Below are 18,002 nucleotides of genomic sequence, written 5' to 3' on the forward strand. Positions count from 1 at the left end.
TAAACTCAAGGTGCTGAAAACACGTGACACAAACATAAACAAACTCTGATCCGGGCAGCGGATCGTAACAGTACCCCCCCCCTTAAAGGACAGATTCCAGATGTCCCTTGACACTAAATAAAACTAGAACCCAAAAAACAAGAAATAGTTCGAGAGTCAAGGGAGGGTGGAGGGAGGATTTGGTGGTGGGTCGCCAGGCCACGTGTCCCCGAATCCACCGGGGAAGAGTCAGGTGGCGGCGAGGGAAAGACCTCCTGGCCGGCTTCCGTCTTTGACGGCGCGCACGGTACTGCGGTGTAGCGGCGATGTCTTCCGACCAGAGGGAATCGATGGGGATAAGAGAGCCTCCAGGTCCCCACATGAGATTCGACCTCTCCTCCGTCGAATAGCGAAGCGTCTCGGCTTCCATCGCTCGCAACACCATGAGCGTACCTTCGTCCAACTCCTCGTTAGCCAGTGCGGGAGAATTGTTTTCTGCTGGCTTCGTACTGTGACGACGTGGTCGCATAGTGATGCGGGTGTGGTTCTCCCAAGGATGCAGACGGCTTCGGACACAGCTTGCAGGTAGGAAAAATGATTTATTTTAAATATAAATAATATGATGAATAAACAAAAGGGCTAGCGTGGGAGCTAGCAAACCAAAAGAGCCTAGCGTGAGAACTAGTAGCTAAGAAACAGTAAATAATCGTCGCCATCAGTTGTGTGAGAACAAACTATGAAGCCAGACAGAGTGAGGCCAGAGCAAAGACTAAATAGCCCTTTGATTAGCGCCCGGGCAACAGGTGCGCGTCCCGAACACTAACCAGAGGCAGGTGCGTACAATCTGCCGTCATGGCAACAGAAACAAACTAAACTCAAGGTGCTGAAAACACGTGACACAAACATAAACAAACTCTGATCCGGGCAGCGGATCGTAACACACTTACTGTACATTGTCTGCTCTCACTGGGATAAAGACTGATGGGATGTTTATATCTTACCCTTTACATGAAGAGTTAATCATAATGCTTACAAAGGGTTAAAAAAAAGTGTTGCAAACGAGCGTCTTTCTCGACATCTGCGGGTCTAAGTTGGATGTCAAAGTTGACCAACGTGTGGGTTTATGTCCACAACCTTCTCCTATCCAGGTGAGAGGCGTGATTTATCATCTAGAATTCACTTTCACCAACTCAGAGGCCATGCAGCAGCTCAATGTGGCAATATAGCAGCATAAGCCAGTTAGCTCTCTGTGATCAATGCGCGGCTAAAAGTAGTTCCTCTGTGTTAGCGCCTACAATAACAATGGTTGATATTCAGGTCACGACATGTATTGTTGGATGCAGGGCCGGCCCGTGGCATAGGCCGTATTGGCAAATGCTAAGGGCGCCGTCCATCAGGGGGCGCCATGCCAGTGCCACAAATGTTGGAGAAAAAAAAAAAAAGAAAAAGTTGTTACTATTATTTCTAAATACAAAAAATAATCTCACGTTAATTAAAATGCAAAGTAAAGCCTATTTAATAGAAATATTATTTGTTACAACATTACGCCTCCCCCCGCACGGTGCGCCCCCTCCCTTCCCGTATCATGACTCTTTTTGGACGTCACCACATCAAAAAATCAACACAAGATGTCAAAACGGCCAAAACTGTCAGGTGCCCAGGGAAGAAAAAAGAGAAAAGAAGAGGAGGAGAAACGAGAAAAGACAGAGGTAGCAGGTAGGTAACGTTAGCCTACATGAAATTATTTGTCTGTTACAGAATGTGATAGTAACCTGGCTTTTTAGCATTAAGCTAATGTTACATGATTCGGCAATTGCTAATCAATAAATAGCTAGTTCTGTTTTAACGTCGGGTTAATATTGTGGAGGGGGCTAAATTGTTATGGAAAATAATAATGTAACGTTAGGTAATTACAGTACTCCCACCTTACATTCCTCAGGGACATCAGTATTAGATCTTTTAAGCAGGTGTTTTTTGTTTACATTGTTATTGCCTTCTGGTTAGCTAATGTTTGCCCTGCAGGTAATAGTCACTTTTCCACCCCTTTATATATTAGGTATAGTTGTAAGTAATAAAAAAAAGGTCAAAGACAAAGCTATTCGGGTTCTTGTGAGTATATACACTTCACTGCCGATGTGGGGGGGCGCCACCTAAAATCTTGCCTAGGGCGCCAGATTGATTAGGGCGGGCCTGGTTGGATGGCTTAAGAGAGACTTCCTTCATCTGCATTGTGAGCCACCTCGTATTTGACCACTTAGAATGCATTAAAATAAAAAAAAGTCTTCTTGTCTTACGTAAGGATTGTGAATGAGAGGCACAATTCAAAAACAAAGTGCAGATCCCCTTTAAGTGGATGAAAATGTTCCTGCTATGAAGTGTGCTTCACGGTTTAAGAGAGCGTGAAGTAACAAGAAGTTCCAGAGACCAACATGGCAGTGAGAGCTTCACTTCCCAGAACTGGACTTCAGGGAATTGAATGGTGGTGACCTTAAAGTGGCCGGGAGATCCAATAGGGACAGCCATCTTGGGTATGAGAAATGACACGGCATGGCGCCCGCTTCACTTGATGGCCGCGGAATGAGGGCGGGGCGGCACGAGGGCACAGGGGGGCATGTGTAGAATAAATGTGGATGTAGCATGTGAGAGGTGTCTTCACACTGGCCTGTGGAAGTTCAGGCTCCCTGTGAGGCTCCCGTTATGGGAATTAACCCCGCGCGCTCCATTAAGTGGCACATGTTAAAAATGCCACCGTGCTGTTAAAGTGGACAACTTTGCCCCGAATAGAGCGTCTCCGTAAAACGGGGCTGTCCAAAGTGCGGCCCGCAGCTAATTGTCCTGAAGCACATTCTAAAAATACTATTTCTGTAACTTCCAGACTCTAAGGCAGGGGGTCCCCAACCTTTTTCCCACCAGGGACCGGTTTAATGTATGCATTATTTTCACGGACCGGCTGTGATAAAAACAGCAAAAAAGTGAGCCAAGAATACACGATAAGTCCGAAGCAGAAAGAGATGATACAGTATTATCTGCTCACAGATGCTCCCTGGTGGTTGTGTAAGCACACTGCAGCTAGTCCTGCATAGTCCCACTCCTTAATGCCTCAGTCGCACGCAGGATTCTCACAGGAATGAAGCAAAACTACAACCGTACCTCCTCCGGGGCGACAGGAAATCTTATATTTTTGTAAAGATCGGAGTGTTTACAGCGGGCCTGCTCAATAAAACTGTCACGTTCAAACACTGAGGACATCTATTAAACAAGACAAAAGGCAAGGAATCAAAAAGAGACAGAATTCAATTTGGACTCAATATTGAGGAGAGACATGGCCACTGCACTCTCTGTACAGTCCTGCACCACGCTCTGACGAAGAAGGTTTTCGTCTCCTCATTTATTCAGATGTTCAATGTTCACGCACCAACACATGTCACAGCAGGAATGGGAAGTATGTAAAACAGTCATTGTTTTCGGTCGCTTTGAAGACCAAAAAGAGGATTTCTCGGGCTTGGGCTCTTCCTGGATCCAGCTGGGGCAGGTGTTGGAGGACAAAATGGATAACCCCTCCCGTCTCCTGACCACAGCAACTTCAAGAGGGCAGCGGGTCGTAAATAGCGTTGACCTCGGTTACCAAATAGTTGGAAGAGAGTTTGTGAAATACTTCAGAGAGAGTTCGTTTAACACTTCAAAGAGAGTTCCTCTGGAAGTTGAGCAGATCCTGCCATCTGTCCGTGTTGAAATCACAGTGGCGTTTCACGAGCCTTCTTCCTCTTGTTAGGCCTCGAAAGACAGCATTCATAATACAACGTTTCTTTTGTGATAACTTACAAACAATTATTCCAACAAAAACCTAGACCACGTACTGTAGGACACGCCAGGGGGCAGAGACCGTTCACCAAAACCGGCGAGACTGGAAGAGTCGTCTGGTCGGAGTCGACGGACGAGTCCTTCAGGGTCGTGAGCCGTTCCCCAGCTATGGAACGGCCCGAGGGTCAAAAAGGATGCGTGTGTGATAATCGGCTGTTAAAAAAATGAGTGCCGTTAAAGGAACTCATAGTTAACGTGTTTTTATCACGTTAACTTTTGCAGCTATAATTGATTGATTGATTGATTTTTAAAAGTCCTTCCTCTTCGTTTTTGTTTGTAACAGTCATCGCCCTCCCTTTTTACATCTTTTTTTATTCTAAATGTTTTTGTTTGTTTTATTTATTTATTTTAAACAGTCTTATCTGTCTTTTTAAAATATTTTTGACTATTCATTTTTCTTATTTTTTTATCCTAAAATGTAAAATAAAAATCAATGAAAACATTTTTGTTTTATTTATTTTAAACATTCATCTCCCACTTTTGAAAATCTTTTTTACCATACATTTTTTCTTGTTTTATTTATTTATTTTAAACATCCCTATTGCTATTTCTTAACCTTATTTTCTTGTCTTATTTATTTATTTATTTTTGAAACAGCCCTCTCCCTCTTTTTGATCTTTTCTTATTATTATTAATTTTTTCTTGTTTTGTCTATTTATTCAGAAGTCTTCTCCCTCTCGTTTTATCTTTTATTATAATTATTTTTTCTTGTTTTTGTATTCATTTATCTTAAACAACCCTCTATTTTTTGAACACATTGTTTCTTGTTTTATTTATTTTAAACAGTCCTCTCCCACTTTTTTAAAATCTTTTTTACCATTAATTTTTTCTTGTTTTATTTTTTATTTTAAACATCCCTATCCCTATTTCTTAACCTTATTTTCTTGTTTTAATTATTTATTTTTAATTTGCCCTCTCCTTATTTTGAAATCTTTATTTATTTTTTCTTGTTTTATTTTTTTATTTGGAACAGTCTTCTCCCTCTTTTTTATTATTCATGTTTTCTTCTTTTATTAATTAATTTATTTTAAACAGCCCTCTACCAATTTTTAAATCACTATGTTCTATTTTCTTGTATTTATTTACTTTCAACAGTCTTCACTATCTTGTTTTTTAAACTTTCTTTTTTCTTGTTTCACTTATTCATTTATTTTACACAGCCCTCTCCTTATTGTTTTAAGTCTTTTACTTTTTTTTAACGATTTTTCTTCTCTTTTTAGATTGTTTATCTTAATTCTTTATTTGTATTCATTTTGTTTGTATTATTTATGTGTGTGTGTGTGTGTGTGTGTGTGTGTGTGTGTGTGTGTGTGTGTGTGTGGTGAAGGTGCAAACACCACACACACTCTCAAGATGTCCATATTGGGTCTGGACACGTCTAACAACGCTCATCTTACATGACAAACATCTAGTACCATTTTTGTATTCAGTCCCAAAGTTGCCATAGCAACTCCAGAACTAGTTCCTGCATCTGCACCTTTATCCAGACCCTCACCAAAGTTATGCACAAATGTATTTTTTTGTGTCATCCTGCTTAATCACTAAGCTAAAAAACCAAATGGCCAGTTCGGTTTTGTCATATTTACTACAATTCTGAATTTTTTTGCAATTATTTAAAAAAAATTGTCAATTTAAATATATTTTTTATTTATAATTTATCTTTGTTAAGTTGCTCTGCCAAAAAAGATCAAATATGACAATAAGGTTTGGTGTTTGTGTGACCCTTTGATCCTTGTTACACAACACAGACCCCCAACCCCTCCCTTAGCCTTCCAATTACACACACACACACACACACACACACACACACACACACACACACACACACACACACACACACACACACACACACACACACACACACACACATTGAATGAAGGCCAGCATAGGAAAGCAGAGCAGCTGAGAAAGCGGATGGTGATCATTGTGAGGGAAGAGGCTCCGCCCACCTGACCACTTAGCTGAGATAAGAGACTCGTTGTTGTCGGACGCCGGAGGGGAACAAAGACCGGCCTGTCCCGTGCCCCTGAAACCCCCTGCCCCAAATCCGCTTTGAGCTTTGATTTCCTCCATGGTGGGTCTCCACAGTTACCTGAGGTCTTCCACCAGCCTGTGAGTGCTCCATCACTCCATCACCCGCCTTTAAAGTCCTCATCTCTCTAGTCCTCCACCTGAACTCTTCATCCATCCATTGGTCTTTGAGTCCTCATCTCTCTAGTCCTCCACCTGAACTCTTCATCCATCCATTGGTCTTTTAGTCCTCATCTCTCTAGTCCTCCACCTGAACTCTTCATCCATCCATTGGTCTTTTAGTCCTCATCTCTCTAGTCCTCCACCTGAACTCTTCATCCATCCATTGGTCTTTTAGTCCTCATCTCACTAGTCCTCCATCTGAACTCTTGATCCATCCATTGGTCTTTTAGTCCTCATCTCACTAGTCCTCCACCTGAACTCTTGATCCATCCATTGGTCTTTTAGTCCTCATCTCATTAGTCCTCCACCTGAACTCTTGATCCATTCATTGTTCTTTTAGTCCTCATTTCTCTAGTCATCCACCTGAACTCTTGAGCCATCCATTGGTCTTTTAGTCCTCATCTCTAGTACTCTACCTGAACTCTCGATCCAGCCATTGGTCTTTTAGCCCTCATATCTGTAGTCCTCCACTTGAACTCCTGATCCATCCATTGGTCTTTTAGTCCTCATCTATCTCTAGTCCTCCACCTGAACTCTTGATCCATCCATTGGTCTTTTAGTCCTCATCTCTCGAGTCCTCCACCTGAATTCTTCATCCATCCATTGGTCTTTTAGTCCTCATTTCTAGTCTTCCACCTGAACTCTTAATCTATCCTTTGGTCTTTTAGTCCTCAGCTCTCTAGTCCTCCACCTGAACTCCTGATCCATCCATTGGTCTTTTAGTCCTCATTTCTCTAGTCCTCCACCTGAACTCTTGATCCATCCATTGGTCTTTTAGTCCTCATTTCTCTAGTCCTCCCCCTGAACTCTTGATCCATCCATTGGTCTTTTAGTCCTCATTTCTCAAGTCCTCCACCTGAACTCTTGATCCATCCATTGGTCTTTTAGTCCTCATTTCTCTAGTCCTCCACCTGAACTCCTGATCCATCCATTGGTCTTTTAGTCCTCATTTTTCTAGTCCTCCACCTGAACTCTTGATCCATCCATTGTTCTTTTAGTCCTCATTTCTCTAGTCATCCACCTGAACTCTTGAGCCATCCATTGGTCTTTTAGTCCTCACCTCTAGTACTCTACCTGAACTCTCGATCCATCCATTGGTCTTTTAGTCCTCATCTCTCTAGTCATCCACCTGAACTCTTGAGCCATCCATTGGTCTTTTAGTCCTCATCTCTCTAGTCCTCCACCTGAACTCTTGATCCATCCATTGGTCTTTTAGTCCTCATCTCTCTAGTCCTCCACCTGAACTCTTGATCCATTCATTGTTCTTTTAGTCCTCATTTCTCTAGTCATCCACCTGAACTCTTGAGCCATCCATTGGTCTTTTAGTCCTCATCTCTAATACTCTACCTGAACTCTCGATCCAGCCATTGGTCTTTTAGCCCTCATATCTGTAGTCCTCCACCTGAACTCCTGATCCATACATTGGTCTTTTAGTCCTCATCTAGCTCTAGTCCTCCACCTGAACTCTTGAGCCATCCATTGGTCTTTGAGTCCTCATCTCTCTAGTCTTCCACCTGAACTCTTAATCCATCCATTGGTCTTTTAGTCCTCAGCTCTCTAGTCCTCCACCTGAACTCCTGATCCATCCATTGGTCTTTTAGTCCTCATCTCTCTAGTCCTCCACCTGAACTCTTGATCCATTCATTGGTCTTTTAGTCCTCATCTCTCTAGTACTCTACCTGAACTCCTGATCCATCCATTGGTCTTTTAGTCCTCATCTCTCGAGTCCTCCACCTGAACTCTTCATCCATCCATTGGTCTTTTAGTCCTCATCTCACTAGTCCTCCATCTGAACTCTTGAGCCATCCATTGGTCTTTTAGTCCTCATCTCACTAGTCCTCCACCTGAACTCTTGATCCATCCATTGGTCTTTTAGTCCTCATCTCACTAGTCCTCCACCTGAACTCTTGATCCATCCATTGGTCTTTTAGTCCTCATCTCATTAGTCCTCCACCTGAACTCTTGATCCATTCATTGTTCTTTTAGTCCTCATTTCTCTAGTCATCCACCTGAACTCTTGAGCCATCCATTGGTCTTTTAGTCCTCATCTCTAGTACTCTACCTGAACTCTCGATCCAGCCATTGGTCTTTTAGCCCTCATATCTGTAGTCCTCCACTTGAACTCCTGATCCATCCATTGGTCTTTTAGTCCTCATCTATCTCTAGTCCTCCACCTGAACTCTTGATCCATCCATTGGTCTTTTAGTCCTCATCTCTCGAGTCCTCCACCTGAATTCTTCATCCATCCATTGGTCTTTTAGTCCTCATTTCTAGTCTTCCACCTGAACTCTTAATCCATCCATTGGTCTTTTAGTCCTCAGCTCTCTAGTCCTCCACCTGAACTCCTGATCCATCCATTGGTCTTTTAGTCCTCATTTCTCTAGTCCTCCACCTGAACTCTTGATCCATCCATTGGTCTTTTAGTCCTCATTTCTCTAGTCCTCCACCTGAACTCCTGATCCATCCATTGGTCTTTTAGTCCTCATCTCTCTAGTCCTCCACCTGAACTCTTGATCCATCCATTGGTCGTTTAATCCTCATCTCTCTAGTCCTCCACCTGAACTCTTCATCCATCCATTGGTCTTTTAGTCCTCATCTCACTAGTCCTTCACCTGAACTCTTGAGCCATCCATTGGTCTTTTAGTCCTCATCTCACTAGTCCTCCACCTGAACTCTTGATCCATCCATTGGTCTTTTAGTCCTCATTTCTCAAGTCCTCCACCTGAACTCTTCATCCATCCATTGATCTTTTAGTTCTCATCTCTCTAGTCCTCCACCTGAACTCTTCATCCATCCATTGGTCTTTTAGTCCTCATCTCTCTAGTCCTCCACCTGAACTCTTGAGCCATCCCTTGGTCTTTTAGTCCTCATTTCTCTAGTCCTCCACCTGAACTCTTGATCCATCCATTGGTCTTTTAGTCCCTATCTCTCCATCCCAGGTCCCCAGTCCTCCCTTCATCAATCTTTCCATTCCAAACATAGATTTTACGTCTTGGACTCTGGCTTCTTAGGCCTGATTCCTTCATCCTTAGCCCCTATCACTGCACACAACTGTCCATTCCTGGAGACGATGCTATAGTTGGGTACATTCCTGCAGACGGTGGTATAGTTGGGTACATTCCTGCAGGAGGTTAGTATAGTTGGGTACATTCCGGAGACCGTGCTTTAGTTGGGTACATTCTTGGAGACGGTGGTATAGTTGGGTACATTCTTGGAGACGGTGCTATAGTTGGGTACATTCTTGGAGACGGTGGTATAGTTGGGTACATTCTTGGAGAGGGTGCTATAGTGGGGTACATACTTGGAGACGGTGCTATAGTAGGGTACATTCTTGGAGACGGTGCTATAGTTGGGTACATTCTTGGAAACGGTGCAATAGTTGGATACATTCCTGCATACGGTGCTATAGTTGGGTACATTCTTGGAGGCGGTGGTATAGTTGGGTACATTCTTGGAGAGGGTGCTATAGTGGGGTACATACTTGTAGACGGTGCTATAGTAGGGTACATTATTGAAGACAGTGCAATAGTTGGGTACATTCCTGCAGACGATGCTATAGTTTGGTACATTCTTGGAGACGGTGCTATAGTTTGGTACATTCTTGGAGACGGTGGTATAGTTGGGTACATACTTAGATACGATACTATGGTGGGGGTGTACTTGGCATGAAACTTAAGTGTCCAATATGTCTCTGACTGCCCTCAGGACGGCATCATCTCAGTCCAGGACATTGATCTGGTGATGTCAGAAGGACTGGGAATGCGCTACGCCTTCATCGGTCCCATGGAAACCATGCACCTCAACGCACCTCAAGGTAAAACACGGATATGGCCCCATGCTGCTTCAAGTCTGGATTATGTTCTTGCATGAGTGGCCAGTGTTCGCTACGGCCTTCTCCCTTTTGTTTTCTTAAAGTTTTTTAACAGTCCTTTATCTTTATTTTCTTTTTGTATTAACTTTGGGTCTGTCAAACGATTAAAATATTTAATTGCGATAATCGCATTGTTCACAGTTAACTCAAAAGTAATCGCAATTAATCGCAGATAGATATAATTTTCCATCATTAATACCGTATTTTATAAAAACCACAAATTTTCACAAAAGCTGACAGTGCGGCTTATAACCCGGTGCGCCTTATATATGGATTAATATAAATATTTATTTTCATAAAGTTTCGGTCTTGCAACTACGGTAAACAGCCGCCATCTTTTTTCCCCGTAGAAGAGGAAGCGCTTCTTCTTCTATGGTAAGCAACCACCCGCCCCCGTAGAAGAAGAAGCGTGCGGGTATTACGTTTCATTTCCTTTGTGTGTTTACATCTGTAAAGACCACAAAATGGCTCCTACTAAGCGACACGCGTATAACGCAGAATTTAAACTTAAGGCAATAAGTCATGCCGAAGAACACGGAAATAGAGCAGCAGCAAGAGAATATAACATAAATGAATCAATGGTGCGTAGGTGGAGGAAGCAACAAGATGACCTGCGCCAGGTAAAGAAGACAAAACAGAGTTTCCGAGGGAACAAAGCAAGATGGCAACTGTTGGAGGACAAACTCGAACAGTGGGTTGTTGAGCAGAGAGCAGCAAGCAGAAGTGTCAGCACCATCACTATTGGAATGAAGGCAACAGCGCTAGCAAGCGAACTTCACCTGGATGATTTTAAAGGTGGTGCTTCTTGGTGTTTCCGGTTCATGAAAAGACGCAATCTCTCCATCCGCACACGGACTACTATTTCACAGCAACTGCCTAAAGACTTTCAAGAAAAGCTGGCTACTTTCCGTGCATATTGTAAAAACAAAATAGCTGAAAAAAAGATCCGGCCAGAGAACATTATCAACATGGACGAGGTTCCACTGACTTTTGATATTCCTGTGAACCGCACTGTGGATACAACGGGAGCACGTACGGTGAATATTCGCACCACAGGGAATGAGAAGTCATCCTTCACTGTGGTTCTAGCTTGCCATGCTAATGGCCAGAAACTTCCACCCATGGTGATATTCAAAAGGAAGACCTTGCCAAAAGAGACCTTTCCAGCCGGCGTCATCATAAAAGCTAACTCGAAGGGATGGATGGATGAAGAAAAGATGAGCGAGTGGTTAAGGGAAGTTTACGCGAAGAGGCCGGGTGGCTTTTTTCACGCAGCTCCGTCCATGTTGATATACGACTCCATGCGCGCCCACATCACAGATGGTGTCAAAAAACAAGTGAAGCACACAAATACAACACTCGCCGTCATTCCGGGTGGATTAACCAAAGAACTCCAACCGCTCGATATTGGTGTCAACAGGGCATTTAAAGCACGACTGCGAACGGCGTGGGAACAATGGATGACCGAAGGCGAACACACCTTCACTAAGACAGGGAGACAGCGCCGGACGACATACGCCAACATCTGCCAGTGGATCGTAAATGCCTGGGCGGATATTTCGGTCTCAACTGTGGTCCGAGCTTTCCGGAAGGCAGGATTCACGGAAATGCTGGAAAAACAACAGCGACACTGACTCTGATGACTTCGACGAGACGGAGCCGGCCATTTTGGATCCCGTAATTCGCCCAACTTTTTAATTCGGACACCGAAGGAGAAGAATTCGAGGGATTTATGAATGAAGAATAACTTCAGAAAGTGAGCGTTATGTTTATTTTGTGTGTTGTGACATTAACGTTCGAGCAACATTAAGTTATTGATATTGCTCTGCACTATTTTGAATTTTACTATGTTTGTGATTGCACATTTGCACATTACCGTACATTTGGGGAGTGAACAGAGTTGTTAGAACGCTGGTTTTTAATATATTATTAAAGTTTGACTGACCTATCTGACTGTTTTTTTGACATTCCCTTTAGCGCAGTTAGATGCGGCTTATAACACGGGGCGGCTTATAGGTGGACAAAGTTTTGAAATATGCCGTTCATTGAAGGCGCAGCTTATAACACAGGGCGGCTAATAGTGCGGAAAATACGGTAGGTTTTACCCGAGACAAATAATTTTCAAGTTCTATTACCATGACGGGACAATTAATGTTCTTTAATGAAATGTGTTTTAAACATGATGCTCTTTCAAACAGCTTAACACAAAAAGGACATAAACATACTTTTAATGGCAATAAAAAAAATATCTGGTGTCTTTCCAGATCTTGTATTTTGTAGGATTACAACTGTATTCCTGCTGTAGGAGCACTTGCATTCAGAGGAGGAGCTACACTTCCATGTTTAGATAGCAGTTTCACGCATTAGTAACACAAAATGTGGATTGTTAGGATGATGCATTTATTGTCAAAGATGGTTGGATATGTAATCTGTGATCATTCTACCTGAATAAATATTCTGTACATTACATGTTGTGCAAGTTAATGATATTCATATCTTTGCATGAATATAATTTAAACGTCTCTATGTATAAATAACATTTAATATTCAACCTGCTAATCATTTTGTAATTGAGGACGTAACCAGAACATGTTTTAAAAGAATATACACTTTATTCCAGCCAGTCATAAAAATCCCCCCCTGTAACATTTATAAAGGTGCAAGTATCACAGATGACATTACAAAACATCTTTGACAAAGCATGATCGTAATGGAAGACATTGAATTTTTTAATGTAGTTAAACCGGATGTATAGCATCGTGCTTTTATTTTTGAAGTTGGAAATTGTGATTGGTTTGAAAAGGTGTCGACAATAAAAAAAAAAGTGCCCTGTAGACTTTCTGCCGACCGTCTTTCATTTTTGTTAAACTAAATCAGTCACAGTAACAATTTAAATGCTGTGTTATCACTGTACCTTAACTGTAATCTGAACACGGAAGTGAAGCACCATCCACCTCTGGACGAGGCACGCAGCAGACGTTTGCAGTGATGTCGCCTCACGGTGAAAAAATAGTCCTTTCTTGTCGGGAGAACAACTAGCCATGGCTTTGGACCTGATATTTACATATTTTTTCTTTGTCCATATCTGTTCGCTATTTTCCCGCTTGTGGCTCACCAGTAAATAGTTAGCACAGCCAAGTTTCCCCAGCTACGGAACGGCCCGAGGGTAAAAAAGGATGCGTGTGTGATAATCGGCTGTTAAAAAAATGAGTGCCGTTAAAGGAACTTATAGTTAACGTGTTATTATCACGTTAACCTTTGCAGCTATAATTGATTGATTGATTGATTTTTAAAAGTCCTTCCTCTCCGTTTTTGTTTGTAACAGTCATCGCCCTCCCTTTTTACATCTTTTTTTATTCTAAATGTTTTTGTTTGTTTTATTTATTTATTTTAAACAGTCTTATCCGTCTTTTTAAAATATTTTTTGACTATTAATTTTTCTTATTTTTTTATCCTAAAATTTAAAATAAAAAAAAATCAATGAAAACATTTTTGTTTTATTTATTTTAAACATTCATCTCCCACTTTTGAAAATCTTTTTTACCATACATTTTTTTCTTGTTTTATTTATTTATTTTAAACATTCCTATTGCTATTTCTTAACCTTATTTTCTTGTCTTATTTATTTATTTTTAAAACAGCCCTCTCCCTCTTTTTTATCTTTTCTTCTTATTATTAATTTTTTCTTGTTTTGTCTATTTATTCAGAAGTCTTCTCCCTCTCGTTTTATCTTTTATTATAATTCATTTTTCTTGTTTTTGTATTCATTTATCTTAAACAACCCTCTATTTTTGAACACATTGTTTCTTGTTTTATTTATCTTAAACAGTCCTCTCCCACTTTTTTAAAATCTTTTTTACCATTAATTTTTTCTTGTTTTATTTTTCATTTTAAACATCCCTATCCCTATTTCTTAACCTTATTTTCTTGTTTTAATTATTTATTTTAATTTGCCCTCTCCTTATTTTGAAATCTTTATTTATTTTTTCTTGTTTTATTTATTTATTTGGAACAGTCTTATCTGTCTTTTTGAAATATTTTTTGACTATTCATTTTTCTTATTTTTTTATCCTAAAATTTAAAATAAAAATAAAAATCAATGAAAACATTTTTGTTTTATTTATTTTAAACATTCATCTCCCACTTTTGAAAATCTTTTTTACCATACATTTTTTTCTTGTTTTATTTATTTATTTTAAACATTCCTATTGCTATTTCTTAACCTTATTTTCTTGTCTTATTTATTTATTTATTTTTAAAACAGCCCTCTCCCTCTTTTTTATCTTTTCTTATTATTATTAATTTTTTCTTGTTTTGTCTATTTATTCAGAAGTCTTCTCCCTCTCGTTTTATCTTTTATTATAATTAATTTTTCTTGTTTTTGTATTCATTTATCTTAAACAACCCTCTATTTTTGATCACATTGTTTCTTGTTTTATTTATTTTAAACAGTCCTCTCCCACTTTTTTTAAATCTTTTTTACCATTAATTTTTTCTTGTTTTATTTTTTTTATTTTAAATATCCCTATCCCTATTTCTTAACCTTATTTTCTTGTTGTAATTATTTATTTTAATTTGCCCTCTCCTTATTTTGAAATCTTTATTTTTTTTTTTCTTGTTTTGTTTATTTATTTGGAACAGTCTTCTCCCTCTTTTTTTATTATTCATGTTTTCTTCTTTTATTAATTAATTTATTTTAAACAGCCCTCTACCAATTTTTAAATCACTATTTTCTATTTTCTTGTATTTATTCACTTTCAACAGTCTTCACTCTCTTGTTTTTTAAACTTTCTTTTTTCTTGTTTCATTTATTAATTTATTTTACACAGCCCTCTCCTTATTGTTTTAAGTCTTTTACTTTTTTTTTTAACAATTTTTCTTCTCTTTTTAGATTGTTTATCTTAATTCTTTATTTTTATTCATTCTGTTTGTATCATTTATTTCTACCAGACACTCTCATATTTAATCTTATTTTATATTGTCTTATTTAACAGTATTCTTCTGATTTAATTTGTCTTTATTTTCACCCTTTTTATTTCACTTTCTAAATCCTCTTGCGTAGCGTGACTACATCGCTAAAAAAACCGGGACCAAACCATAAAGGCTGTGATTGGTGGGCTTTTTTGGCCTTCATTCCTGCCTTCTCCTCTGATTTCGAATCACCATCTGCTCTTAAAGTGACCGTTAGAACACCTTGATTAGTTCCATCTGCATCAACACTACCCCCCTTTATTTAAATTGCCAAAGTACGTGCTGCGTACATACATGTCATGTGACGCGGCGGCTGTGCCTAATGAAGTGTCCACACGTACATACATGTCATGTGACGCGGCGGCTGTGCCTAATGAAGTGTCCACACGTACATACATGTCACGTGATTGGCGGCGTCGAGAGCCAAACGTCGGCTAGATGGAGAATGTCAGCGGGGGGTGTGAAAGCCGCACAGTCACTCGCTCCAGGGAGAAAAAAGTCACTTGGGCCCAACAAAGGCGTCTTTTGATGAAAGCAGACCCTCACACCAGTCATCCAAAACTCACATGGCGGCCATTGAAGCAGGTGCCAACCTGCAGGTAGAGCCCGCGGCTGCATGTTCTAGAAGCTTCTGCCGCCGTCACAATGACAAATACATATTTTCATGCATTAAAAGATGCTGACATCAGTTGGAGGTGAAAATATGATCAAACTGTCCAATCCAAACCTTCTGGCTTTGTGTCGGTGACATTAGTAATAACATCCGTCATTAAGAACAACTTCTATTTTCACAATAAAAGAGGAGTTGCGGGCTGACAACGGACCCCCCCTGAAGTAGTCGCTGACGTGGGCCCCTGATGCCGCCCTGGTGCGTTAATCTTTAACTCTTCCTCTTCCTCTTCATTGTTCAGACAAGATGTCACAGGGAAATGATTGACGACATGTTGCGCAACATCTACTGATCAATACTTTTTCACTATGTAAAAGCGCTTTGAGTCACTAGAGCAGGGGTGGGCAATTCATTTTTTACCGGGGGCCGCATGAGCAACCCGAGCACTGCTGGAGGGCCACATCGGCAATATTTCAATTAAATTGTGCTTAATATTATTTTTGATATACCGGAAGATAAATGATAATAATAATAATAATAATAATAATAATAATGATAATTCCATCCATCCATCCATCCATCTTCTTCCGCTTATCCGAGATCGGGTCACGGGGGCAGCAGCCTAAGCAGGGAAGCCCAGACTTCCCTCTCCCCGAGGCGTTCCCAGGCCAGCCGGGAGACATAGTCTTCCCAACGAGTCCTGGGTCTTCCCCGCGGCCTCCTACCGGTGGGACGTGCCCTAAACACCTCCCTAGGGAGGCGTTCAGGTGGCATCCTGACCAGATGCCCGAACCACCTCATCTGGCTCCTCTCCATGTGGAGGAGCAGCGGCTTTACTTTGAGCTCCTCCCGGATGGCAGAGCTTCTCACCCTATCTCTAAGGGAGAGCCCCGCCACCCGGCGGAGGAAACTCATTTCGGCCGCTTGTACCCGTGATCTTGTCCTTTCGGTCATAACCCAAAGCTCATGACCATAGGTGAGGATGGGAACGTAGATCGACCGGTAAATTGAGAGCTTTGCCTTCCGGCTCAGCTCCTTCTTCACCACAACGGATCGATACAGTGTCCGCATTACTGAAGACGCCGCACCGATCCGCCTGTCGATCTCACCATCCACTCTTCCCTCACTCGTGAACAAGACTCCGAGGTACTTGAACTCCTCCACTTGGGGCAAGATCTCCTCCCCAACCCGGAGATGGCACTCCACCCTTTTCCGGGCGAGAACCATGGACTCGGACTTGGAGGTGCTGATTCTCATCCCAGTCGCTTCACACTCAGCTGCGAACCGATCCAGTGAGAGCTGAAGATCCTGACCAGATGAAGCCATCAGGACCACATCATCTGCAAAAAGCAGAGACCTAATCCTGCAGCCACCAAACCAGATCCCCTCAACGCCTTGACTGCGCCTAGAAATTCTGTCCATAAAGATTATGAACAGAATCGGTGACAAAGGGCAGCCTTGGCGGAGTCCAACCCTCACTGGAAACGTGTCTGACTTACTACCGGCAATGCGGACCAAGCTCTGACACTGATCATACAGGGAGCGGACTGCCACAATCAGACAGTCCGATACCCCGTACTCTCTGAGCACTCCCCACAGGACTTCCCGAGGGACACGGTCGAATGCCTTCTCCAAGTCCACAAAACACATGTAGACTGGTTGGGCAAACTCCCATGCACCCTCAAGGACCCTGCCGAGAGTATAGAGCTGGTCCACAGTTCCACGACCAGGACGAAAACCACACTGTTCCTCCTGAATCCGAGGTTCGACTATCCGGCGTAGCCTCCTCTCCAGTACACCTGAATAGACCTTACCGGGAAGGCTGAGGAGTGTGATCCCACGATAGTTAGAACACACCCTCCGGTTCCCCTTCTTAAAGAGAGGAACCACCACCCCGGTCTGCCAATCCAGAGGTACCGCCCCCGATGTCCACGCGATGCTGCAGAGTCTTGTCGACCAAGACAGCCCCACAGCATCCAGAGCCTTAAGGAACTCCAGGCGGATCTCATCCACCCCCGGGGCCTTGCCACCGAGGAGCTTTTCCTCGGTGGCAATTTTTGATAATTAATAATAATAATAATAATAATAATAATAATAATAATAATAATTTCATTTAACCTAACTTAACTTTATACAAAAGCAGATTGCTTTTGATGGTTTTATTTTCAACACTGTCTTACACAACACTTCCTGATGTATAATACAATGCAAAAATATCCATTTCTGTCACTTTATCCTGCATCCTCTTTAAAAGTCCAACATTTTTCCCCGTCAGATTTGGAGAACCATCTGTTGTCACACCTGCCAGCTTGTCCCATTTCAGTCCAAACACGCATTTACCTATGTGAACAAGTCATTACCTGTGGTTGTCTCTTTAATTGACTGCATGGCTGCCAGCTCCTCCGTGATTTGAAAGTCTGCAGTTATCCCACATAAGAAGATGAGCAGCTGGGCGGTGTCACGTACATCGCAGCTCTCATCCAAAGCCAGCGAAAAACAGTCAAAAGTCGGCCGTTC

The 18,002-nt window shown here is 41.7% G+C and overlaps 1 protein-coding gene across 1 annotated transcript in view; it reads left to right on the forward strand.

Moving 5' to 3' along the window:
• Positions 1 to 18,002, forward strand: part of cryl1 (crystallin, lambda 1) — a 49,936-nt gene that overhangs the window by 30,099 nt on the left and 1,835 nt on the right. The window contains exon 7 of the mRNA XM_061926112.1: positions 9,739 to 9,847. Within this exon, the coding sequence (XP_061782096.1) occupies positions 9,739 to 9,847 (109 nt within the window). The remainder of the gene's footprint in view (positions 1 to 9,738; positions 9,848 to 18,002) is intronic.

Source organism: Nerophis lumbriciformis, linkage group LG31, assembly GCF_033978685.3.
Source record: "Nerophis lumbriciformis linkage group LG31, RoL_Nlum_v2.1, whole genome shotgun sequence".
In the NCBI taxonomy this organism is placed as follows: domain Eukaryota; kingdom Metazoa; phylum Chordata; class Actinopteri; order Syngnathiformes; family Syngnathidae; genus Nerophis; species Nerophis lumbriciformis.